The sequence below is a fragment of the Choristoneura fumiferana genome, chromosome 16 (assembly GCF_025370935.1).
Source record: "Choristoneura fumiferana chromosome 16, NRCan_CFum_1, whole genome shotgun sequence".
Lineage (NCBI taxonomy): Eukaryota > Metazoa > Arthropoda > Insecta > Lepidoptera > Tortricidae > Choristoneura > Choristoneura fumiferana.
This window is the reverse complement of record NC_133487.1, coordinates 19,328,980-19,356,551: the sequence shown is the minus strand read 5'-3', so window position 1 is coordinate 19,356,551 and position 27,572 is coordinate 19,328,980. Positions and strand designations below refer to the sequence as shown.

The window sequence follows — 27,572 nt, the reverse complement described above, 5'->3', positions numbered from 1 at the left end:
CAAACTTCTAAGCAATGCAATCAAAAGATACAGGCCGTTCATGCTGCAAATTTTCGACACACAAGGGAAATAAGTGTACTTCGTGAACTTCAGATTTGAAATTTGGTACGAAGCACAGATAAAGGAAAATTGCGAAAAGCATAGGTACATTTTTTAGTTACATCATATATATAAAAAATATTTGTACAGAACTTCGGTGTGCAAATCCGACTCGCACTTGGCCGGTCGTTTTTTAATGTCCACGAATACATTTTTTCTTTCTTTTCTAGTAAGATTTAGCGTGTGGTGAAGACGCCAACGCGCCGCACGCCGGCGCCGGCGCAGCAGGGCTACTACGAAACTCGAAGCTCGAAGTTCGTATCGTACCGTCCCTCTCGCTCTCGTTTAAATAGTATAGGTGTCAGAGGACCGCACGACACGAACTTCGAGTTTCGTAGTAGCCCCGCAGGTCAGCCGATAGCCTAATCTCTGCGCATGCGTGTGCAATAAACTTGGCCAATCGCTTTGTTTGTCTGCCCTTTACTCTGCAAAGGAAAATATTGGAAGTCTGTGACCCTTTTAATGTTTATTGCATTTATTTTTTTTTCATCTTATTAATTTATTTTATTGTTGCAACTGGATAAAATACACACATGCAATACCTAACGTAAAATTTCGGGTTTTGTTCCTCCCGCATACCTTGATTTTTTTTATTCGACTGGATGGAAAACGAGCAAGTGGGTCTCCTGATGGTAAAAGATCACCACCGCCCATAAACATCTGCAACACCAGGGGTATTGCAGATGCGTTGCCAACCTAGAGGCCTAAAATGGGATACCTCAAGTGCCAGTAATTTCACCGGCTGTCTTACTCTCCACGCCGAAACACAACAGTGCAAGCACTGCTGCTTCACGGCAGGATTAGCGAGCAAGATGGTGGTAGCAATCCGGGCGGACCTAGCGCAAGGTCCTACCACCTGCAAATTGATTTTATAGAAGCTCGATGTTTCGGCACAGTGCATGCGCCATGATCACGAGACGATTCCCATTTCGTCTATCTATTAGATAATTATTGTTCATAATCTGACTGTCTACGGTGTAAGTGACTTGATGATACACTGTTATTAATTAAAAAAAAAAACTATGACGGACAGAGTAGCAACGTTGTAGTTCAATTTGTCATCCTCCCGGCATGAAGAATACGGAGCCCTAAGAAGGCACCCTTGTCTGTGTGTCAGTCAAGACTGTTTTTGACAAGAACGGGAAGAACTATCAAGTTGAATGAAATATACTATTTGTTATTTATTATGTGTCTTGTCTATATATCTAGTACGTAAGTGTTTTGTAAGTTTAGCTAGTAATAGAGACGCTTTTAAATAAATAAATACCTAAAACAAATTAGCAATCCCTAGGAGTTGTGAAAAAAATCAGTTTGTAGAGGCAAGTACTATGTTCAAGTGATACTGCTTGTACTGTTACTTATTCTGTGGTGGTACATAGTTATAAAAGGATATTTCATACACGAACGGTGGGAATTAAAACATAATTATGTAGTGCTTCCCGCTGCCTGATATCCAAATCTCAAATTTAACAAAAAGTAAACAGCAAAGGTCAAGAAAATGTTCGAAAATTACTGATCAGGAATAAGACTGCTACTTTATAAGTATTTAATACAAACCCAAATAATAAAAACGTATATAGAAATACTATAAAAGTTCCTGCCGTGTGCTTCTCCTTAGCGGAGTTGGTGACTTTACCTTTGAGTCATACGAAATAATACAAAACAATCAAGTACGTAATGTTCGGTTTAAAACAGATAAAAAAAAACAAGTCCACGTTTATACTTTGGCTATGAAACCCATGACAATGTCTTCGTGAATTTAAATACTGACTAGTGTAACTATGCCTCTATACCCACTCACGTGCTTTGAGCAACTACGGTTGCCAAGAGCAAGCAATTCACGGCCATTTTCTTTTTCACGCGATCAGCTGATTGGCTCATTAAGGTGCTAGAAAATTAGGAAAATTATTTTTAATAACCTAAGAATCAATTATACACATAAATTATTTAAGTATTGTGTGGTAATTTTATTTTGTTTGAATACAAAAGTACCATTCCTGCCAAAAATAATCACCATGCATTAACATTAACTGTATTTTTTTAGTTTTAATTTAATTGAACTAATTAACAACGATGCAAATAATCGATCCTCAAAATATCCGCATCTGATTTTCTAGCACAATGTACATCGCTATAGATAGCGATCTATTTAAGAGCTAATACTAATATAGGACTGTAATACGTAGTCGCATTTCGTTGCATTCTCGTTTTGGCAGGCGGACCATTCTAGCCGCATGTGAAGTCAACCACTACGTGTATCTCAAGCAATTTGTTGTATGGAAAATCACCATCGGAAGTAGCAGTTGTAGTTCTACTAATGTCTATCTAGCTATAATAATATATCGAAAATACAAACTGAGTCTGGACAGGAATCTAGACACGAATTTTTCGAGCAGTGGTGTAGGGGTTACAGCACGCAGCACGGAATGCTGTGGACATGGGTTCGATTCCCAGTGCTGGTCTCTTTTTCTGGTTTTTCTGTGCATCCATGTCTCAGTTTGTATTTTCGATGTGGTTTCACGGTATACTCGTAAAAGTAACAAATTTGGAGTTGAAATAAAAAATACAAAAAGACTCCAAAAAAAACAATCATAATATAATAATATAAATTAGAGCTTCGATCGTTTCAACAGTTGAACAATAGTTAACCGTTTTGAGCCATATAATACTATGAAATGGAAATAAAGAGATCCCTCATAGCTCTTATTTCTAGCTAGATATACTGAAATCAGCGTGATTACATAGTATCCACTTAAAAAGGGTTAATGATTGTAATTAGTCATAATAATTATAAGATATAAACCGTTTCACATTTATATTTCAATTATTTGAGATAAGACATTAATAGCAATTGACTATCTGCGTCGTAATTTTAATTTAGTTGAGCAAGATTAATTGTACTCCACAACATTCACAGTCAATAAAATCTTCTAATTCACTCACTAGTCTGTATACTGACTGCAAGGTGATGCATCCAAAACACCGACTCGCGCTTCTATCATCCTTCGCGGTGCTTAATGAAAATGTTTACCAAGCTCCGGTATTTACTTTATAGGTACATTTATACATACATCACTTTTTAATCATATTGTTTTTGAACACAGAACATGGTCAACATAATACATACCTAATTATTACTCATCGCGGCAACGAGTATTAACATAATATTTATTATTATTGTTCCCGCGGAATAGCGATAATAAAGCGGAAAAACATTTGGTTGATCGCAGTGGAAAAACGTATCTAATTTAGTATAAAAATTAAAAAGAACCACTAAAAAAAATTTAAATAAAAACTGAAAGTACTTAAATACTTACATGAAAACATAATATTATATAAATGAAAAACATCAGTTATTAAGATAGACTCTTCAGTTAAGTCCCTACTCGCGCCTATTACAACTACTGACGCAGAAAGATCGGTCAGTTCGTTGAAATGGATATTTACAGAAAGACGTCATAAAAATAGTAATTATATTAATTTAAATGTAAAAATATTAAAAATAGTATTTTTTTGTGATATTTTTTTATTATTATCTCATAAGGTTTGGTAGTAAAGCTAAACTTCCCTCTACATGAGTGAAAATAAAGTTGTATTATAGTTTGTATATTTACAATTCGCAGAGAGGTAGTTATTAATTAGGAGTAATAATTATGGTTTTTTTTCAGACTTACGTCTCTGTTTATCTCTACTCTTTCTTAAATCATTCCCGCGCCGAGAACTCCGATGCATGATTAAGTACCTAGAATATTTCAAAATGGCGTCCGTGATTAAAAATAAAGAGGAGGGTTAAAAAAAATAACAATGAAGAGTACCAAATGAAAGCTAATTCCAAAATGTACCAACTGTAACATTTTAAAGCAGAATTTTCACAGGAGCATCGAACATTTATGAAAACAAAAAATATGTAAAATAATGGAATGGAAATAATTAAAGGCAAAGGCACTAGTCTTAGTACACTGCTAAGTATGTTAAGCTCTAACATTCGGGACCCATTACTAAAGTAACTGTTGAAGTCTAAGTTACTTAACAGAGTTAAAATTAACTGGACTTGTTTTTCCTTTCAGTTTTTATTTAAATTTTCTTTATTGTAGTGTTTTTTTTTTCATTTTGATACTAAATCAGATACATTTTTCCACTGCGATCAACCAAATGCTTTTTCCGCCTTATTGTCGCTAATCCAGGGGAACCGTATAATTTTCAAAAATTATAAAATATAATGTTAACCCAGGTTATAGGTAAACTATATTATGTGTGCCAAATTTCACCCAAATCCGTTTAGATATTTTACCGCGAAATAACAAACATCCGTCCTCTTTTTCGTAACCCCATGTTCGTAATATTAGTAAGATGTAGTTTGCGGCATATATCTCCGCATACGAAAGTATTTTTCGTTTTAATGCTAGATTAAAAATCATAAAGCGTTAACGATTGCCACGTGTTTATTAAACACAGCGTGTTTTCACGTGATTGATTAATATGGGGATAGATTTACGGCATAGTTAATATTATGTTAATAGCCGCGATAAGACGTAATAATTATGGTTTTATACTTTTTGCATAGAGGACCAAAAAAGAGACATAGGACTGAAAAATTCGAAAAATGACACCCTTTTTTGGTCAGGGTAAAAATATAATTTACGCCCCATTGAGCTTTCTTTGTATTTGCGAGTTTATGACACGGTTACGATGCGTGACCTGTTTTGAGCACGTGCCAGTATCTTCCTTTATTAAACAAAAACAAATGCGTTTATTTACGTCGAAGCTCACCGACCCTTGCAGCTCAAGACAACGGGAAATTAAATCACGCGCATGTATTCTTCATGAATTGGCCCAATTTGTAATTTATATTTATTTATTTTTATAATCTCATAACGAACAGGCACACCAAACAAATTGCATAAAATAAAATAAACTCTAATACTTATATAACATTTTCGCGTCACAGTGGTTGTGACCAAACTCCTCCGAAACGGCTTGACCGATTTTTATGTTTTTTTTTTTGTGTATTTTTGGTAGGTCTGAGAATAGTCCAGGACGTAAACTATTTGTCATACTTCTACACGGACGGAGTGGCGGCCAACAGCTAGCATTAAAGTAATAATCCCGAAAATATTTTTTTCCATTCTTTTTCAAATTACAATATTAGAACATTCCTAGTAGAGTAGTGTTCTTGCTACTTGGAATTTTGGGTCTTTGTTCAGAGAGAGACGCGTTCACGGTGTAAATTTTAGACTGTCCAGTGCAAAAAAAAACTCAGCTTGAAAGTATAAACTTAACCAAATAAAGGGATTAATACTAAATAGTTGTTCTGCTTAAAATGCAGTATTAATTTAGTGGTATTAGAATCGTTAACAAAATGATTTAGAAAAGTAGGGAAACACCCGCACTGTAGTTTTAAAGTTCAGTATCTCCTAAACGACAGAACCGGTTGAATGAAAATTTGTTAATATCCGTCTCAGTAAAACTAGCTTTCGATTAAACAAAATCTCATCATTATCGCTCCCTCCGTTAGAGAGCTATGATGTAAAGACACGTCCAAGTTATTAGACCCTCTCTTTGCGTTGAGGGTTGAAAAAAATACACAATTGAATTATTGAAAAATAAAATAAAACGTTTTTATAAAACGATTAAGTTTTAATTTAATTTAATAAGTATCAATTGGGTACCTACTAAAACCTTTTAAGTACTTCAGTTTCAATTATAAAGAACTTCGCAGAGCAAGAGTTCACAAGAATCATAAAAACTTACTGTTTCCATGTCGAATTTATATTAATTACATATTTTCACTTAACTCCTTAAAAATATTTAAAATACACTTTTCACTCATAAAACCTTACGCGTGTGTCATAATTTCCCCACTAGATGGCATTAGTAGCGGAGCGCGCGCGCACACTGCCTTGCCGCGAGGCTTGCCGCGTCTGCGTACGAGCCGCCAACATTACCCCGGCAGCGGATAAATTTGGAACTAACAAAATAAGCAAACAATCTTCAACAAACGATATGGACACTAGCGCCATATCCAACTACAAAGTGAACGTTGCCCGAGTTGTTACTATGTTCATACTGTGACGCTCTATAATAGCGATAAATACATATAAATGTCACATCACGCTAATCGACGCGTTTATACACATACTTAGCAGATGTCTAAGCTGATCTAACAGACTTGTGTGTGTACTAAAAATTTGAATACACTTGAAAGTAACAGATTCCACACTAAGTTAGCGTTAGTAAACTAATCTTGTATGAGAGATGACATAATATAGCAGGTACCTAACAACTTGCATAATCGTTATTGTGTGCTCGAAATTTAGCAAGTCCCCTAACAATGAGTCCTACTCTAATAACACCTGATTTGGGGCACTTACATAAATGAAAGAGCTGTTGAGTCGGTTTAAAACTCATGCATTTGAGATGGAGTCGTTCGATATTTCCCCTTGGTAGCACTAAATCGAGTTTTGTTGAACGGTATCAAATCAATTTTAGCAGCGAGCACGTCAATCCATCCATATCTATAGGAACCATCAGAATTATAATGTGGTCTACCACCCTAAAGTTGATAATCGTTAGCATGTCATAAAACAATAATGCCAATAGTGTCTGTCAACTTGAAAGTTCGACTTTAGCGACATATTCATTTGATAAGAACTTGTTTTAAAATAGAGCACTTATTTGGCTGACCGTACTTGCTTCCATACTATCTATCCTTTCTTATATTACACCTGGGCCACCGAACTTTACTCTGAATCCTTTTTCGAGTTTTTCTGTATCGATAATATTTATTTATGTGTCAACAAAAAATTTACAGCATTACAGTTGAAACACCAATGCGCTGTAAAATTCAAATAATATATACAGGAAACGTTTTGTATAGCGTGGGGGACGTCGCTTTAGATAATTAAATTAATAAGCGTTAAGTAATCAATAAAAGTAAAACGTACTTAATAAATTAAAAAAGACAAATTAATAACCTCACAAACAAAAAGTTGGAAAGCCCCCGATAATGTCACTTCATAGTTCAATATCTCAAAAACAGCTGAACCGATTTTGAAATTTGATTTTGGATTTGAAAAAAACCTGCTTTGAAATAAATAAAACCGCATTCAAATCGGGTTACCCGTTTAAGCGCTACTACGCTGCCACAGACAGACACATAGCGGTCAGACTTATAACCCCTCTTTTTGCGTCGGGGGTTAGAAAATTGTTCAAGTCAAATCTGACCCAGATTGAAACCTTACACTTAAGTACCTAGTTGGCGCTCAACACCATAACGCTGCACCACGACGCCTGTCAACAGAGCAATCAAAATTACAGATCTTTTAAGGCGTGAAATTTACACTAAAAACAAACAACTAAAAATCGAAAACACGCGTTCTCCAAGAGATAAGACCAAACTAAATTATTTTATTAATTTATTCAAAAAAGTTGCCTAGCACAAGATAAACTTAATAAATACAATTTATTTTTTTAACCCCCGACGCATAAAGAGGGGTGTTATAAGTTTGACCGCTGTGTGTGCCTGTCAGTCTGTCTGTCTGTGGCACCGTAGCTCTTAAACGGGTGGACCGATTTAAATGCGGTTTCTTTTTATTTGAAAGCAGGTTTTCTTGGATTGGTTCTTAGACATGTTTTGTTAAAACCGGTTTGTCAGATATTGTACTCTGAAGTGACAAAGGGGGGGTTTTCCAACTTTTTGGTGGTTAGGCTATGAGCTAACATAAGGTAAGCAACCCTACTCTAATAACTAACCGGTAAACGAGCTTAATCTTTTCTCAAAGGGCCGGCGACGCATCCGTAACTCAGCCTGTGGTATGAATGTCCATAGGGTGCGGTGATTGCTTTTCATCAGGTGAGCCGGCTGCAGGGCTACTACGAAACTCGAAACTCGAAGTTCGTATCGTACCGTCCCTCTCGCTCTCGTATTATACAGTGTCAGAGGGACAACACGACACGAACTTCGAGTTTCAGCAGTTCGTTTTCCCCTTATTATATTAAAAAAAAAAGTAGAAATAATGAAATAAATGAACAAAATTAAATAATAACAAGGTTAAATACATATATTTCTATGAATATAATTTTGTTTTTATTTTTATTTTTATTTCATTTCATTTATTGTAATTTTCTACTCGCATAGGCATAAATTGTTTAACAAAAGGAGTCATAATGTTACTTGAATAAATGAATTTAATTATTATTATTATTTAAAAAACTACAGTAGGTACGAGTACTTACCTGCTTCAAACCAATAAAACACATGCGCGTGCGATTGCCGCCTGCCCGTCGGCGTCGGCCGGCGCAGGACCCGGAGACGACCCGTCTGACCGGTACACTACGCAGCCACCAGGTAATATCACACCAATTGGGTCGCTATTATCAATTTTTAGGGTCCCGCATCTAAAGGGTATCTAACTGGACCCTAAAATCAGTTGAGGTGCTTCGCGCCTTGACGCAATGCTAACCTAACCTAACATATTAACCTTGATTGACATTTCGGTAAAGGTGGATAAAAATATTTGGTTCGGTTATATAGGTAAGATCAGTGATCACAACAATGCACGAGCCCAGCGAGCGAAGCGAGCGCGCCGCGGTAGCGGCCGGCGAGTACGAAAAATGGCTAGATTATGTAAAAAACTATCTTTTGCCTGCGGCTTTGCTCGCGTGTACCATGAGTATTTCAAATAACCAGATATCAAATTCAAATCATTTCAGTAAATGGGCCGCAATGGGACTTCTGGGACACGTCATTTTTAGGGTTCCGTAGCCAAAATGGCAAAAACGGAACCCTTATAGTTTCGCCATGTCTGTCTGTCTGTCTGTCTGTCGTCTGTCCGTCCGCGGCTTTGCTCAGGGACTATCAATGCTAGAAAGCTGTAATTTTGCACGAATATATATGTAATTTATGCCGACAAAATGGTACAATAAAAAATTCAAAAACAATTTTTTTAGAGTACGTACCTCCCATAGACGTAAAGTGGGGGTGATTTTTTTCTCATTGAACCTTGTAGCGTGGGGTATCATTGGATAGGTCTTTTAAAACCATTAGGGGTTTGCTAAGACGATTTTTCGATTCAGTGATAAGTTTGCGAAATATTCAACTTTAAAGTGCAAATTTTCATTAAAATCGAGCGTCCCCCCCCCCTAAAAATAAACCGGTGGGTGGAAAATTAAAAAAAAAATTGAATTGTAGTAAGTATATCAAACTTTCTAGGAAAACTATAACGGCTAAGTTTGCTTGAGTTGCTTGCTTATTTTTTCGTAATGGCTACGGAACCCTATTTTGGGCGTCTCCGACACGCTCTTGGCCGGTTTTTAAACTACCAGCGCTTTCGGAAGGACCACTATTGCCAAGAACCGCAATTAACTTGGCAGAAAGTCATTTTTTTCATAATAATATAATTACAAATAAAATACTTAAAAATTACAGTATACAATTAGTGAAAAAATTACAAATAATAATAATAATAATAAGGAGAAAGTGTACGTAGTTCCAATAGTCCTATCTACAACAGGGCGTCATCCCAAACCACTACACCATTAGCTTAAATTATTAGACATAAAATCACACGTTTACACAATTTTACAAAAAGCCGCAATACTTAATACATGCAGAATAGTGAGAAAGTTTATGCAACTAGACCCTGAAAATAGCCCTCAGCAATCTTATTAAAAAATATTTATTCTACAACTCTTGCTACATTTACTTGGTGGATAACCCGTAAATGTAGTTAATACCAGCCTAGAGCTGAGAAAAACCAATCATTCGAAAATAATAATAATAATCAACGGAAGATCGCAAGAACATATGGAAGAGCAAGGAGCTACACGGGCGGTTCTACAAGGCCCTAACAGGGCCTGATGTAGACCTTCTCGCGTCGGTAACAGTGACCTGATTACGTTTCGGGGACCTCTTTGGGGAAACCGAGGGTTTTGTGGATGCAATTGCTGACGAAGTTATCATGACGGAGGTACATCCTGAAGAAAATCCTGAAATTGATGTTTTAATTAATGTAATACCTACTTGTGTATTAAATTTGAAGAGTCTAGTTGAGACTGAAATAGGGTCACTAGGAATCGAATATATAAATCCCGTTTTATTCCGTTCCCATTGTAATTTCCTAAAGTTCTTCCTTAGAGGATGCCTACACTGTATAAATCTATGTGAAAAATTTCATGCCTCAAGGTCCAGTGGTTTGGGCTGTGCGTTGATATATCAACAGCCAGTCAATTCAGAATTTTATATATAATACCTACATATAATTTTATATATATTATAGAACATGTTATAAAAAAATAAACTGTTGAACGACAGATAATAGATATTTGACTCTATATTGTACACCACAAAAATAGTAAGCGATACAGAAACAGATACACAAAGAGAAAAATTACAACAACATTGTAATATCTAATACCTATGTAATAATAATATCTAATATCTATCTATATTATATTACATATATTTCGGGAATCTCGAAAACGGCTCCAACGATTTCGATTAAATTTGGTAGGGGTTTTCGGGGATGAATAATTGATCTAGCTTGGTCTTATCTCTGGGAAAACGCTTATAAACGAGTTATAGCCCGAGCAAAGTACGGTCGCCCAGGTACTTGACATTTATAACTTACTTAGATATATAATAGTTATCGACATTTTTAATCATAGTACAAGCTTTGCTTAGTTTCGGACTAGGTCAATTGGTGTCAAGTGTCCTATGATATTTATTTACTATGGACACTAGGCAACGGATAAACATAATTATGTAGATAAATACATACCTTAATACATATTAAACAAACAAGACCCGAGAACAAATTAAATTCGTATTATTCAAACAAATATCTGCCCCGGCCGGGGATCGAACCCGGGGGCCTCAAGCTTCGTAGTCAGGGTCTCTAACCACTAGGCCATCCGGTCGTCAAACCAAAAACCCCGCAAAATCTCTGATTCATCGCACCAGGCGTTTGAATAAATTAACCTTTTACCGTCTGAGATTCTAGCCAGATGCTAATAATGCACAGGTGTCACAAATAACCGCTTTTAAAACTCCTTGAACCAGCTTTTTTGTGCCAATTCGCGTCGTTAATCATTGTACATCACCTTATATGTTGTGTGTATTTATCATAGTCAATTTCAATGTCCCTGGTCATGTACTTGATACCAGACACCCACTTGACCTAATTAGTGTGATTTTATGTTACCAGACTTTGCCATCCAAATCCAAACATACTATATGCGAAAGTAACTCTATTTGTCCGTCTGTTCGTCTGTCTGTTCTCATCATGTTAAAACCGCTGAACTGATTTAGATGCAATCAGGCATAGCTATACGAGTACTTAGATTGAGATCCTGCGAAGGACATTATTTATTATCTGGAAAATAATATGATTTATCTGGAAAAATTGCATTGTTCCGACGGAATAGCAATAAACGATGTTTTTGCAGACAGGGTAGCTGGAAAAAGCCAGTGGTATTTTATGAAACGTTTTCAAATTCATCCGCAATTTTTCAGGAAATGATTCGGTTAGTTTTATAAAAAAAAAGATTTATTAACGAACCATAAAAAATAAGAGAAAGGAAAATGCGTGTTTTCTCTTTTCATTCATTTTGTTCGTGGTCATTTCATTTGTGTAATTTTTTTTTTAATTTTTTTATCACAAACCTTATCCTGACAATAACGGATACAGCAAAAAAATTATACATTTCGGTGGGTGATTCATTTTGATTTATATAGAAGATAGATTAACGTGTACGCAGAGGTGCGAGCCTTCTTTTACGTATTTATGACAGCAGGGCTACTACGAAACCCGAAACTCGAAGTTCGTATCGTACCGTCCTTCTCGCTCTCGTATTAAACAGTATAAGTGTCAGAGAGACCGCACGACACGAACTTCGAGTTTCGAGTTTCGTAGTTGCCCTGCTGATTATTTTATTTGTGACTAAAAAAACAAACATCGTAAGTCAAAAACTATCACATCTACGATGTTATTATTCAACATTAATTAATATTCTGCACTATAAGAGGAACTCACAAAAAAAAACAGTGCATAATTTGTGTTAACTTACGATGAATAGTAACGATTGTACAACAAGAGCATAAAACGAGCCATTTTACCCAAGACGTTCATATAACCACCCGAGCCGCTACACGGCGAGGGTGGATAGACACGTCAAGGGGAAAATGCGTTTAATGGCTTTAATGCTCGAGTTTCACACTCTGCTAGACGACAAGATGGCCTAGTGGTTAGAGAACCTGACTACGAAGCTTGAGGTCCCGGGTTCGATTCTCGTGTCGGGGCAGATATTTGTATGAAAAATACGAATGTTTGTTCTCGGGTCTTGGGTGTTTAATATGTATTTAAGTATGTATCTGTATCTATATAATTATATTTATCCGTTGCTTAGTACCCATAACACAAGCTTTGCTAAGCTTACTTTGGGACTAGGTCAATTGGTGTGAATTGTCCCGTGATATTTATTTATTTTCACTTCGATGGCGAGGAAATGAACTAACAACAGTGGAAACAATTGTTCACTTACTATGTACATTTTATTTTTCGTGCATTACTATATAGTTATACATTTTTAGTTTTATTGATTTATTTTGATTTATTTTTAATTTTATATTTAAATTAAAAATGTATCAACCTGTCACTATTCCGCTATTTAAACGCTATTTACAGTAAACGTCATAGTGACATCGCATTAATTAACAAGGAAAGTCGTAATAATTTTTCCTTTGAAAGGGTTCCATGGTGGCTCATAAATGAAAGTCCTTGACCGTAGGTACAAGGCGTGCACACGTACATCTTTTGTTAGAAGATGGGTTACAGTTCTGTACATACTTACTCTGATATAAGTTTACGTTGTTCTTCTCAAAAGCGCAAACAATTTGCTTAATAACCATGCTCAGTCACAAATTGACTGGATATAATAATGGACGACGATTCACAATTAGTTACGGAAAGAAACAGGATAAAATGTAATTGAGTCGTAACGTAAATCCTGTTTCTAGGATAAAACGTACGAGGGTCATGGTAAAATAAATTAAATACTCCATGCTCATTTGATTGATACTGGCCAGTTATAAATCACCGTGAAGGCTGATTAAATAGCTCTAAAAATGGAATAAGTACTCCGGAAATCTACGTAAGTAATATTTTTTTCCGATTGAATCTGGCGGGAATTTGCGGTTACAATGGAATTTCGAATTATGATTTACTAGCTTTTGCCCGCGACTTCGTCCGCGTGGAACTTTGGAAAGTTTTTAATTTATTTAGGGTACCTATTCTGCCAATAATAGAACATAGAAACTTCTACGGTTTATGAAAAAATAACATATTTTAATATATTGCTTGGAGTGGAGCAAGAGAGGAGAGGCCTTTGCCCAGCAGTGGGACACAAAAATAGGCTAATAAAAAATAAAAAAATACATTGCTTTATATCTCAACTAATTTTTTTTGTTCTTCATTTTTTGGTAAAACATAAATATTTTGCGGGTAGCCACATTTTAGCAATACGACGTGTGTGTATTCTACCCTGCCAACACAAAAGGACTAATTCTTCATAGTGAACTCTTGACATCTTACGTCCTTTATTGTAAGTTAGGAGGGTAGGATTATAATTAAGACGGCATTCTTACTAAGCATAGCTACACATATTTCCGATAAATATACTTATAGTAAATTTGTTTGGACGAACTTTCATTCCCATATTTTCAAGTATGAAAAATGTCGAAATGTGAAAAGAGCCGGAACAAATGTTTTTTAGGGTTCCGTACCTCAAAAGGAACTTTGCTGTCCGTCCATCCGTCTGTCTGTCAAGACCCTTTATCCCGTAAACGCGCGGAGTATGTATCGAGTTGAAATTAAAACCCTAAACTAAGGTCAATAGTCCCGGAAGTTGTGAAAAAATTGAACTTCTAAGTTAACGTCATCAAAAGCTACAGTCATTAAAAAGGTGTTTCCATACTAATCGCCTTAACAGAAAAAGTTATAGGGTACTCCCGGCTGTCCTAGAAACTTGGAATTTTGTATAAAAGTAGCTCTATTAGCAATTTTTTTCCCTTATAGCAAAATAAATAAGAAAAATCTGAAAATCATAATTTTTCATTTCTGACTGTCTATGTCAACAAGCCATCTAAAATTACCCCACGTTGCGTACATTTTGCTTATAAGCTTAAAATAGGCTCTGCTAACACTGGATATTCATAAATACCTACGTACGGAACCCTTGATGCGCGAGTCCAAGTCGAATTGAACCGATTTTTTTTAGTTCTTATCGAAAACTTAAACACAAAGATTCTTTGATTTATCTGTGATAATGACGACGTTCCATATAAATTTTCATCCCCTATTTCATCCCCTCGCAGGTAAAATTTTCAAACACGCTTGAACAGAACAAATATCTATTTATTTTTTTATAAGTGCCCAAATGCCAAGTTTCATAAAAAACCATCGATTTATCTTCGACAATGACGACCTTCATGTAAACTTTCATTCACTATTTCACCCCCTCACAGAAATAATAAAAAAAACGCGTGAACAAATGTCTATTTATCTCTTAATCACGTGCCGAAATGGCAAGTTTCATGATTTTATCTTCGACAGCGACGAACTTCCACCATATAAACTTTCACCCCCTATTTCAACCCCTTAAAGCCTCTTTTTCGCGATAAAAGATAGCCTATGTTCTTTCCCAAGGTCTGTTCTATCTCTGTACCAAAATTCATCCAAATCGGTTCAGCGGTTTTGGCGTGAAAGCGTAACAGACAGACAGACAGAGTTACTTTCGCATTTATAATATTATAAAGTATAAGTATATACATATAGTATATAGTATATATAAGTATATATAGTATGGATTATGACTTTAAAAAAGTTTTAAAGCTCCAAGAATGTTTTGAACTTTAACCACGACTTGTGGCGAGTCTGCTTGTTCTCGTGCAACTGTCTTTAATTGGTTTGCTGAATTAAAAAGAGGACGACAGAGTTTTGAAGACGAGGCGAAGTCGGGGCGAACGCCAACCGCAGTGACTCAAGAAAATGTGCAAGCCGTGGAAAAAAATATTCGTGAGAACCGACGAATTACACACGTAGAGCTTGAGCGAGATCTACGGGTTCAACGCGTTGTCACAGTTTTTTTGTAACAAGTACATACTATAATGTCCTCAAAAGTGGGAAATTTGCATCATCAGTTGTTGGTCTTGGCCTATAATTGCTCTCATGCTGAGTTGCCAGTGTGACTGTGCCAAAAATGACAACTTAATTCGGAAAACGGCTAAAGAAAAGCTAAAAAAAATAAATTGAAAAGGTCATTTGGGTGTAGAAGGGAGAGGGAGAGAGGGAGGGGAAAATTTAGAGAAGTTAGATCTCTCCGAAAACTTCATAACAGATTTCCCCACCGCCAAGTCGTTTTCCGCGCTCAAGCATCTGAACCTTTCCAGCAATATGATCACGGTAAGTGCCTAAAAGTTAAAACTTAATTTAATTTGATCATCTACCAGCCGACTAGGGATTGGGCTGCTTCGCGGGAAGCGATTATTAAAAAGTTCCACCCTGGTACATGAATCTGTTCGTTCCACTGTACTACACGATACAAACAAAAATGAAGATACCGTTTTCTATTTTCAAATTTTATTCTCTTTAGTCAGGTGTTGTCTGATTGTCAGGTGTTGTCTCTGAGTGTCAGGTGTTGCGACCGATATTGGCGGCCTGATGCATGGTGTCCGGGAGCGGCTGGCCGCGCGTCTCCGGAGCCAGCAGCAGCAGCAGCCCCGACGCCGCCGCCAGCGTCGCGAACAGCACGAACGGCAGTGGCTCCCAAACCATTGAACCCTGCATAACACCAGCTCAGCAATGTTAGAAACATGAGAAACCATCCAGATGACCATAAAAAATATGCCCGGCGCCTTATAGTGAACATTTTCGTTAGGCTACCCGGAAAGTGAGAGAAACGTGTTTACGATAGATATGTCTTCGGGTGCAACTGCTTGGAGGTTGATTACCGGTGGTAATTGAGTTGGAACGACGCCACGCCACTACTGTCTTACAATATATAAATGGAGAATGAGGAATAACGGAGGTAACGGACTGAGTGGACCGATATAAGAAGCTTAGGACTACTTATTCAGAGGCACCACTCCCCCTGTAGTAGAAGGTGGGATAAGAATAGGACAGCCATAGAAAACGAAAATTGTAGCGAAATAATATCCGCAAATAATGACCGGATGGCCAAGTGGTTAGAGAACCTGACTACGAAGCTTGAGGTTCCGGGTTCGATTCCCGGCCGGGGCAGATATTTGTATGAATAATACGAATGTTTGTTCTCGGGTCTTGGATGTTTAATATGTATTTAAGTATGTATTTATCTATATCAGTATGGTTATCCGTTGCCTAGTATCCATAGTACAACAAGCTTTGCTTAGTTTGGGACTAGGTCAATTGGTGTGAAGTGTCCATATTCCATAGTCCATATTGGTGTGATATTTATTATTATTATTATTATTACAAACCAGAGCAGGTGTCAGCGGCGCGGTGATGGAGCCAATCCTGCCAATCATGGAGGAGAAGGCGAACAGGCTGGTCCGGTACTGCGTGGGGTACAGCTCGTTAGTGTAGATGTAAATCGACGTCACCACAATGGAGATGCAGTACTTCCCTGTCAGGTACACGGCCAGAGAGAGACCAAAATAACCTTGAAATACGAAAAACTATATTTTTAAATCTGATTAAAGTTTTATCGTAAGGGCGGTTTCAGACTAGCATTTTTTTCTGAGCCTATACGCTCGTTTATGGCAGAAGCGCTTACACGCGCGCTGGTCTAAAGGACATGTTCTCGCTCGCGCTTATACAAGCTTATAGAAAACAAAACCGCTCGAAGAAAGCAAAACCGCACCTGTGCGCACGTACACGCGTTTTCTAAAAACGCGTATAAAACGCTAGACTGACACCGCCCTTAATCTCCAAGCAAATAGTGATATGAAAACATAATGTTATGAAATTAATCCAAAGAACCACTTTACCATCAGGCATAAAGATGAATGCGACCTGACACATTGCACATATCCAAAATGCTCCAAAAAGCAGTGGCTTCCTGCCAATCCTATCAAGCAGCAACACTGCGGTCCAGAACCCAGGAATCTCGACCGCAGCTACAGCTGCGTAATTTAAGTATTTGTTGCCCAACATGTTGACAGCGTTCATCGACAGTCCGTAGTACACCAGCGTCGTCGTAATCCACCACATCGGCGTAATCATGCAGCGGAGCAGAATTGGCTTATGCTTGAACACTAACGATAGCAGCGAAGGCTCTCGAACTTTGTGCTCTTTTGCTAACTTTTTCTTCTTTATTTCTTCTTCTGAATTCTGACGCAATCCTAGCAACGACTTCTCTGATAACACTTTTCTATTGATTAAAGCCGCTTGTTTTAGAACTTTCTCTGATTCTGTGTACCGTCCTTTGCTCATGTACCAACGGACTGACTCCGGCATGATCCAAAAGTAGAAGACCATGAACAGCTGTGGTATGTAGAGAGCTAGTATCAAGTGCCTCCAGTAAGGAAAGATCCATGCCATCAGAGCCTGCAGCATCACTCCCAATGAGAAACAAGTGGAAGTCATAGCACCTGCAGCTACACGAAACTTGGGACCGACGAATTCCATTGCTGTTAACAAAAGAAACTAAATATTTTTCATCTACTTGATATACGTACATGCATGATCAATAGACCGCCATAACCACGACACATTGTTTTGCTGTCAGAGTTCAAATACTTGTAGCATGCACACTGCACAGGGCGTGCCCAAAATTGTCAACATCAATCTAAGCAAATATGGGTCTTTTTTTCATGATTCACATTCCATTGAAAATTTGCCTAAAGCAAGACGTGGGAAGATTATAATTCTTGTCTCGGGTTCTTACCAATAGTGTAAGCACAAGCGAAGCCAGCTGCACCGCTGGCAGCTTCCAAGAACTCCAAGATGATGAAACTGGTGTAGGAGTGTGTGAAGTAGCGTGCCAGGCCGAGCCAGGCCCGGTTGAAGGCGTTTAGTGCGAGTGCGGTGCGACGGCCGCGCTGGTCCGCCACCCAGCCTGTCAGAGGCAGCGCCAGCATCATGCCAAAAGTGCTCGCGGATCCGATCAGCGACCTTCGCCATTCCTCGCACGCCAAGCCAAACTGAAATTTCATGACTATTATTGCACCCGGGACTTATCAAGACGTTTCAGCTGCATTGCAATGGCCGTGTTCTCTTAGACCTCGTAGTTATGAATCAAAATCACAAAAGTTTAAAACAAATTGAAACTTGGCCTCATCTGCACTTTACATCAGGTGAGATAGGGGTCAATCACGGTCAGTTTTATGTATAAAAAAAGACCTGAACTATATCAGGTTTTAAGTAGGTTTCATCATCACTAAGAACCTGTTACTTTATGTAAGTGTTTATCCATTAGGAACTTACCAAGTGTAGTAAAACAGGAGGTTAGTCTTTAAAACATTCATATTGAGGCCTTCATTTTGTGGAAGTTCATATCCAACAAATGTATTATGTAACAAGTTTAAACCCAGCCGCATGAATTTAAGCAAATAGCCACGGATAGACCAACAGATGCCGCTGGCGAGATGGCTTCAACGAGTTCCTTAACAACTGGCCAGACACACAAAATAGAGGCTAATGGAGAAAATGGGGGAGGCCTTTGACCAGTGTTGGAACACATAATCGGGCTAATCTTTCCTAATATTATAAATGCAAAAGTTACTCTGTCTCTCTGTCTTCATTCTTATATACCCTTTAGATGAAATTTTGGTATGGCGTTTGGTTGAGATCTTAGACAGGATATGGGATAGCTTTTATCCCAAAAAACTGCATCGTTCTTGCGGGATAGCATTATCTGCCTAGATCAAGTTGCGGGCGAAATAACACCACCAATACAAACACTTGCTATCGGTCGTCTCCGTGCGAGAGAGATGTACCTCATAAACAATAGTATCAGCATTCTCGTAGACATAACGGTCGCATGGGATGACGGAGTCGCGATCGAAGATGTCTGCGGAGCAGGTATCATTTGCCGAGGGCGCTTCGAAGTTGGAGGAGTTGAAGCGCTGGCAGTTATCAAATGCGCCGCTGACTGTAGGGACCGCGAGAGGTAGCCACGCCGGCGTGAAATCTGACGCTTCGCTTTCGCACTCTGGAACCTCACACCTGACAAAAGTAAAGCGTCACTAAGACTTGTATCTTGCAAGTTGTGATAAATTGCCAGGGATGGTCGATCACTTATCAATTCATATAAAGCAAAAGCAATGAGCCATAATGCAAAAAATCTCCTCTGCAATGCCCGTGAAACGAAAAATTTCCCTCATTGTGAGAGGAGGCTGCGCCCTGCAGTGGGACGTATATAGGCCGGGATGGATGAAAAATAAATAATAAATAGACAATTTTAAATATTTTGCTTATATACTTATATCCAGGCTCCATGGACAAATGAAATAATTTGTAAAATATATCGGCCACTTTACTTACATTTGTTATAGTAAAGTCTTGAGGTATTGATTTCGATTTCAATATAGAAACGTATGCGCGGGTAAGTTTACTTTCTCTTAATATATTGTACGGTCGGTTCCCTGACTTATCTATCCACTTTTCCATACCTACTAATTGCATAGAAAAGTGGATACTTATGTTAGGGCACCGACTGTACATATATCAAGTGGTGCAGCATGCAAAAATATATTATAAGACAAGAAACAAGAGTCGGGTGTCCCCAGTCAGTCAGTAGACCTATCTTATCGGTCAAATAATCATGTCACTGTAGTTATCAAAATAATCAATAAATGAATATCACAAAGGCAAGCTTAGCAGCGGCATTTGTTTTCCGGCTATAGTTTATTAAATTACTACGTTCTAAGCGTTCTATGTTAGTTAAATATAAAACTAAATAAACAAAAATACTTTTTTGCTCTTGATAGAAAGCAATCGCTACCCATGGACACCCATAAGATGAGCAGATGAGCGGAATAACGGGTTCCCGGTTCTTTAAAAAAGGTGAGGGTCGTTTTTTTGCATTTGTTAGTTCTCTACCTCAAAAGAATTTTCTTGTAGCGATTCACCGAAATGCATTTCACCACGATCGTATATTTAATTATAGTAATAAAAAAGCTACGCAAAAAATTGCATCAAGTACAAGATTCTATTTAAATTTTGTTATTCGGTGAATCGCTACAAGGAATTTATACCGACCTAGTTTTTCGTACTCGCCCATAGAAACTGACAAGAGTTTATATGTCGTCGGGGTCGGTATTTCCAAGTCGGTATTATCCGGGCCGGTCAATTGTCACCCAGTCATGACTAAAGGGCGGATGTTGGATGCAAAATGGTGACTAAAGCATAAGATGGATAAGACTTGTATTAAAGTTCGATTCATATTTTTGTATGAAAATGTATAGACATTTGAGTGGTGGTGATATTATTCCTAATAATGGTGAAGTATCACTATACGAATACGCACCTTTTATATCTATGTATAGATGTAGAGGCCATTTTCCCTACATAAGTGGATAGTGAACTATAAAAGGAATACACAGAAAATATGCAGAAAAAAATACGATTATTTACTATAACAATAAACTTATCTAACTATTTTTCTATTATGTTCTCTTTTTCTAAACCAATTGTAGTCATATCCATATTACGTATATCGTTCGACCTGATTTTGACGTAAATTTCATCTGTCATCCGCCCACTGGTCATGACATGACAAAGTTGGTTCTATAGTGCATACAAACCAACCTGGTGGGTATCCTGGCCGCAGTGAACACGAAGTCATTTCCGCTGTAGCCACCCATCAGCGCCACTAGCGCCACCAACGCCAGCGCCCGCCACTGGTACCACCCGAACTGCCCGATCTCCTCCACCAGAATCGTGTCCAAGTCCAACTTCAAAGCTTTGCCTTTACGCTCTTCATCAACTGACTCGCCTGTTGTTTCCTCCATTTCACCTTTTGTTTACACCTCTTGCTCCAACTTTATCTGCTTTAGTGCTTTATTTATTTTTTAATAGTGCAAAATGTAGTTACTGCTGTTTTCATAGCGGTTTGGTTACGACTTAGTTGTTCTCTAGTTATCTGATGTGATGTGTGTAAGCTATCAGCGATGCAATAAGTAGATAAATTCATCCAAGAGTCCCTCATAACATAAGCCACTGATAAACTCAGAGATAAACAATTTTCACATTGGATTCGTGCGAGTTCTTGTACTTAGAGAGGAGGGAAACAAAAAAGGTTATGCTGTAAAGTCTTTCAAAAACTGGTAATCATTTCTGAGCTCTGCAGCTGTGATGTGCCTGATGTTTGATATACTTAGGTATACTTTAAATGTTTACGAACCATTCAGAAAAAAGTACTCAGAAAAAAACATTCAGAAAAAAACCATTCAGAAAAAAGTAAGTTAAAGGTTGTTTTAGTAATACTTATTGATAACTAATTGATAAACTTCATTCTGTCTTCCGTCTCTCAGGTGATCGTAAATTCTAATTTTCATGAACTATTTCATACTCATTTTAAAGTAACTCCGGAACATCTCTCAAGATAATAATTCCTGTACATAACGCAAGTTGCTTTATTTGTTACTAGATGTGGCCCGCGTCTTCATCTTTCAAGAATTTGCTATCTCTATCGGATGGAAAAGCTACCCTGCGATTTGAAGGGTCTGAAATTATCTCTGTAGCAAATCTCATCCAAATCAATTTAACGGTTTAAGCGTGAAAAAGTAACAGACAAACGTAAAGGTAACAAAGTTAGGGATTCATTGTTTTACTGAAAATTGAGACAATGTTTATTATTATCGTTGAGAGTAGATAAACAAATACTTCAAGTCAATGATGCGTCTATACTATGGTAATATAGTGGCATTGGAAATGGGCACATTGTATCATCCACGTGCATTTCAGTTCATTGTTCGCGTTGGCACGTTTTGACTGCTGCTGGCTGCTTGCCCAAATGCGCAGGAAAACTCTTCCATGAACTCGCGCTTGTTTACAATAATCAAGTATCGAACGCGGAAAAAACTGACACATAAAACTGTCTGACTTAAGACTGACTGCAGTGTGGAAGGATCCTCCGACGCCCACGACCACTCTGTCAAGGCTGTACCTAGCGACTTTGAAAATAAAGCAAAATTACTTTAATAGAGCTACTGTTATATTGTAAGAAAAGCACAAATACTGAAAGAGTTTTATTTATCACAAGATAAGAAGACAGATTTACTTAAATTGCAGTTTTTGTATTTTTAGCAAAGAGATATTACTTATGTGACACATGTGCAAAAAATACCAAAAAGTGTGTCTCTTCATTAAAAGAAAAAAAATGCCCGCCTTTTTACGGGCTACTGAAATGCCACAAAAGTGCTTCGATAGCTACGTTACCCAGATAGATCGACGCAGAAAAATTCGCTGATTCCGAATATGTATATAACTCAATTTAGCCTAATTTGGTGGTTAAGTAATTTTGCCTTTCCAGTGACGATATAATGTGTACTCTATACCGTCTTCCAATGTCGCTATGATATTCAAAAAAGTCTCAAAAGAATAAATAATTATTCGAGTGTCAAAAACGAAAAAAGTAATGGCCGAGTGAAAAAAAAAACTCAAACCAAAAAACTCGGGGCTCAATATTTTGGAAACTAAGAATGATATTAAAAATTTGAGAAAAAATCCTCTGGACAATTTAGTCGGCTACAATTTGAGCCTAAAACAAAGACGATTTTGAAAAATGTCAAAAGTCAGATCTACAATAAAATAATTATCATTCAACGTTGTAGTTTTAGTGACGACTTCTTAAAAGGAGGTTATCAATTCGGTTATATTTTTTTTTATATGTGTTACCTCAGAACTCCGTCGTTTATGGACCGAGTTGTATATTTTTTTTGTAGCTCGTTAAGGTATGCCTTCAATTAGGTCCCATAAGCACGAAATCAGGATCTGATGGTTGGATTCCAAGGAAATTGGGGGAACTCTTCAAATATTACAATATTCTAACATTAGATATATTTAGTAGCAATTCGAACAATTGCTCTTGTAAATCATCATATTTGTTGGAGTGAAAGACCTCATTTGACCAACGAGGCTACTACTCAATAAAAAGTACCTCACGGTTTGAATTTCAATTAGTTTAACACAGTTGCTAAGGAATTAATGCTCATCGTAATACGTTATGGTGAAATAGAATGGGTGGTGAAGGCCAGGACTCCTCAATAATGAACGTTTCTGCACCGGAAAAAGTAATCTTTCGTAAATTCAACTATTGTATCTTAGATAATTTACACTAAAAAGCGTGAAAAAAAATTATAACAAAAAATTTAACCGACTACAAAAAACCATGAAAATATTTTTCTACCAGTATGAAGTCGGTGCCTCAGCACGAGCCAGCAGAAGTTATTGAAGCCCAATATATAGTAGTAGCCGTTACCCGCTACTCCGTCCGCGCAGAATTCGTTTATTATTATATTCGTTCGGGATAAAAACTATCCTATGTCCTTCTCCGAGACTCAAACTATCTGTATACCGAATTTCATTAAATCGCACTCACCCGATTTTCGGTGAGTGTTTAGACGTGGTGAAATAACAAACAAACAAACTTACAAACATTAGCATTTATAATATTAGTGGGATGTAGGTGAGGCAGACGACTATGGGTACACGCCTGCGAACATCATACTGGTAGAAAGTTATTTTCATGGTTTTTTTTTGTAACATTTTCCTTATACCGACTTTCTCGTCACTCAGCGAAAATATTTTTTCGAATTCAGTAGATTCATTTTCAATGTGCTCGATAGTCGTGTGAGGCAAATCTGTGATTTTTTTCGAATTAATATACCTATATTCCCAGTAATTATAGTACAGGATTTTTTTAACACCATGTAAGCAACAAGTAATAAATAAAAACAACACAACAGCGTGTCTAACACAATTGATCATTGTTTGAGCAAACAACAAATGTAACTAGCTAACATTTGACGATTAATAAAGAGGTTGTAATATCTCTTTTTTTTTTTCTTATACAAAAACAGCCATGTATTATATTACTTACCTATATAAGTAAAAATAAAGATCGTTACAGACAGTTGATGAAATACCCGATAAAAACATAATATGATTGTGGCTATTCACAAATGTACCTATTTATTTATTTACATTTTTAATCTATTATTACAGGATAACTTAATGCTATAGCTTCTTAGAAAGTACATGCAAGCAATGTAAATTACTAATTTATCCCATTAAACAATGGAATAAATGAAGGCTCCGGCAACAGGTAAGCATAAGTTACCCGTTTAATTATTATAATAGATTTTTTACAGGTTAAGTCCGTTCTTGTTTTTTATTGCCTATTTGGGCGGCCTCCTCCATCGTGTCAGGGAATTTAGCGCCGAGTGTTTCTGGGAGGATGAACACCAGGCAGCCCGACAATAAGGCAAAACCTCCGAACAGCGCGAACGGCAGCTGTTCCCACGTCGACGCTCCCTGGAAACAGAAATGTTTGGAATTACTGAAGGAATTCAAAACGAGAGATGTCACCTTAATACTAAATAGTTTACATAAATAGTTCAAGGTTAATTACATTAGATACACTTCTATTGACACGCTAGAAGAATAATCAAGTTAAATAATACCCTAAGACAATTCAAATAAGCTCAAACACGGCTAGATTAAGTTGCTTTGCCTTGGAGTTCCCCAGTGCCTAGCTTCTGCCTCGACCATCAGATCAGCTTTATGACACCATATTATTATAGTGTTATCAGAACCACACGTAAATGCTAAGGTTTGTGTCAATACCACATTAGAAAGTTGGTGAAAATTGAGTACAAAAATTCCATTCATTGGATACATAGTTATAGGTGAAACTAATATAAAGTATGTTAAATAGCACAGATGTTGGAATCATTACGATTTTACTACTCACCATTGCTGGTGTGAGAGGAGCCAGGACGGAACCGATCCTGCCAACCATAGAGGAGAATGCGAACAGGCTGTGCCGGTACTTGGTGGGGTACAGCTCCGTCGTGTACACGTACACCGAAGTTATCACCATTGCGATGCAGGTCATGCCTATTAGGTACACCGCCAGTGATAAACCTTCGTATCCTGTAAAATAAGTAGCAGCATAAGTTTGTAACTCCTACCAAATTGGATTCACAAAAATATTAACAGAGAAATCGGTGATTTACCTTCAGGCATAAAGATGTAAGCAATTTGGCAGGCAGAGCACAGCCAAAAAGCAATAATAAGCACAGGTTTCCTTCCAATTATCCCTAGCAGCAGCACGGCGGTCCAGTATCCTGGGATCTCCACCGCGGACACAGCCACGTAGTTCACGTATCGGTTACCCGACATGTTCACCGCATTGATCGACAGTCCATAGTACACAAAAGTGTACGTCACCCACCACACCGGCGTCACCAGACACCGAAGCAGGATCTGCTTGTTCCTGAACACTTGCACTATCAGTAGCGGCTCTTTAGCTCTTTCAATCTCTTCTAGCTCTTTTTTCCGTTTTGCTTCTTCTTCTGATTCTCTCAGAGCTGTTAATGACGCGGTGGATAGTTCCGTTCCATTAATGCGAGCGGCTTCTTTAAGGACAGCTTCTGATTCTGCGTATCGCCCCTTGCTCATGTACCAGCGCACGGATTCAGGCATGATCCAGTAGTAGATGATGCAGATGAACATGGGGGCGTAGATGGCCCGATGCAGCTGTCGCCAGTGCGGCACCGCCCAGGCCAGCAGCCCGGCGCACACCTTGCCCACCGCGAAGAAAGTGTTCACGGTCGCGCCGCCCACCACGCGGTACTTGGGACCCATCAGCTCCATCACTGAAAATTGAACGAAATCTTACTTGTAGTATAAAATGTACAGGTATACAAGGCCATCCATTGCTATTCTCTCTAACCTCTGGTTATGTATGAAAAAAGTAATAGTATGAAATAGTTCATATTATTTCAAATAGCAAATTGCTTTTCTATTGAAAAATATATCATTTTGAAAATCGAATTTTTCACGTTTTAATTACCAAGGATATAGGCGCAAGAGAAAGCTCCAAAGCCGAAGGTTGCCTGGAGGAAGTGCAGCACGATGAAGAGCACGTAGGAGTCGGCCCACGAGCGTACGAAGCCGAAGCAGCCGCGAACGAACGCGAAGATCGTCAGCGCCGTCCGCCGGCCCCAGCGGTCCGACACGTACCCTGGGGGCAGGTGGACACTGCACTACTGGACCAACCAACTGGGCTAGATTTCTAACCCCCTTATTCATAAATCTTAACAAGCCTATGTTAACTAACAAATGCTTTGTCCCTTTCTAACAAATACAAATGTCGAAGTGACAGATAAGGACAAACGAATTTTAGCGGCATTTTAACTAAAATAGGTTTGATTGTCGTTTCGTAATAAGGGGGTTAAAATATACAATACAAAATAGATACGTACAATGTCTCTTCATTGTACACCATAATAGTAAGCAATACAAAAAACAGGTACCTACACAGACAGAAAATTACAAGGTATAAGCAACAGGCGAAACTTTTTATGAAAAGAATATTATAATTAGTCCATTACATTAAAAAAAAAATCTGACATTTTTTTTTTCATTCGTTAATTAAACTAAATTATAGCCAGTTAAGCCGTGGTGGCCTAGTGGTTTGACCTATCGCCTCTCAAGCAGAGGGTGTGGGTTCAAACCCCGGCTCGCACCTCTGAGTTTTTCGAAGTTCATGTGCGGAGTTACATTTGAAATTTACCACGAGCTTTGCGGTGAAGGAAAACATCGTAAGGAAACCTGCACAAACCTGCGAAGCAATTCAATGGTGCGTGTGAAGTTCCCAATCCGCACTGGGCCCGCGTAGGAACCATGGCCCAAGCCCTCTTGTTCTGAGAGGAGGCCTGTGCCCAGCAGTGGGACGTATATAGGCTGGGATGATGATGACCTCCTCCCTTTGAACCGCCACTATCATACGTTGTTCATATAGCGCTGCTTTTATGCTTAGTAGTGGACGAGCAATGTTGTAGTACAATGTAATTCATTGCCTAATCAATAAATCAATCAATTATTTACATATTTTCCAAAAGTTGGTATCTTATACACAAATTTACATTACAATTATCTGCTTCTTATACGAATTCTTCGACTTAAAGAATATCCTTACCTGTAATAGGCATGGCCGTGAGGGTGCGAAGATATGCACCGACCCGATGAGCGCCGTAGCCATTCTTGGCACGCTAATTCAAACTGAAACATTATGTTCGTCAAGTGAGAAGATCGCGAACCAAAGTCTAATAAGTAGCACTAGATTAATCACTATAATTGTCACCAAATAAAGTTGTGATAAATTGAAGATTATATTTTCCTCATAAATTTGGCAACTAAGCCAAGTCTATGATATCGCAGATTATCATAATTATTTTCCCTGATGTAATTAGCAGCAACAACAGC

At 37.9% G+C, this 27,572-nt stretch overlaps 4 protein-coding genes across 4 annotated transcripts in view; all 4 read right to left on the bottom strand.

The window, feature by feature from the left end:
- LOC141436299 (solute carrier family 22 member 1-like) overlaps nucleotides 1-6,033 on the bottom strand; it is an 87,155-nt gene extending 81,122 nt beyond the window's left edge. Inside the window, exons 1-2 of the mRNA XM_074099215.1 lie at nucleotides 5,851-6,033; nucleotides 3,774-3,841 (exon numbers count right to left, since the gene is read on the bottom strand). The gene's annotated coding sequence lies outside the window, so the exon portion shown is untranslated. The remainder of the gene's footprint in view (nucleotides 1-3,773; nucleotides 3,842-5,850) is intronic.
- A 9,752-nt stretch (nucleotides 6,034-15,785) lies between these two features.
- LOC141436611 (organic cation transporter protein-like) lies at nucleotides 15,786-21,088 on the bottom strand. Its single transcript, XM_074099605.1, has 6 exons — nucleotides 20,886-21,088; nucleotides 19,073-19,301; nucleotides 18,022-18,277; nucleotides 17,123-17,764; nucleotides 16,613-16,794; nucleotides 15,786-15,935 (listed from the first exon to the last, which is right to left on the bottom strand). Exons 1-6 carry the CDS (start codon nucleotides 21,086-21,088, stop codon nucleotides 15,786-15,788), a joined length of 1,662 nt encoding a protein of 553 aa, XP_073955706.1.
- LOC141436396 (organic cation transporter protein-like) overlaps nucleotides 20,232-27,572 on the bottom strand; it is a gene marked incomplete in the record, with an annotated part of 15,813 nt that continues 8,472 nt past the window's right edge. Inside the window, 1 exon segment of the mRNA XM_074099349.1 lies at nucleotides 20,232-21,630.
- On the bottom strand, nucleotides 23,924-27,306 carry LOC141436397 (organic cation transporter protein-like). Its single transcript, XM_074099350.1, has 5 exons — nucleotides 27,286-27,306; nucleotides 26,158-26,328; nucleotides 25,319-25,960; nucleotides 25,054-25,235; nucleotides 23,924-24,614 (listed from the first exon to the last, which is right to left on the bottom strand). Exons 1-5 carry the CDS (start codon nucleotides 27,296-27,298, stop codon nucleotides 24,453-24,455), a joined length of 1,170 nt encoding a protein of 389 aa, XP_073955451.1. The 5' UTR covers nucleotides 27,299-27,306; the 3' UTR covers nucleotides 23,924-24,452.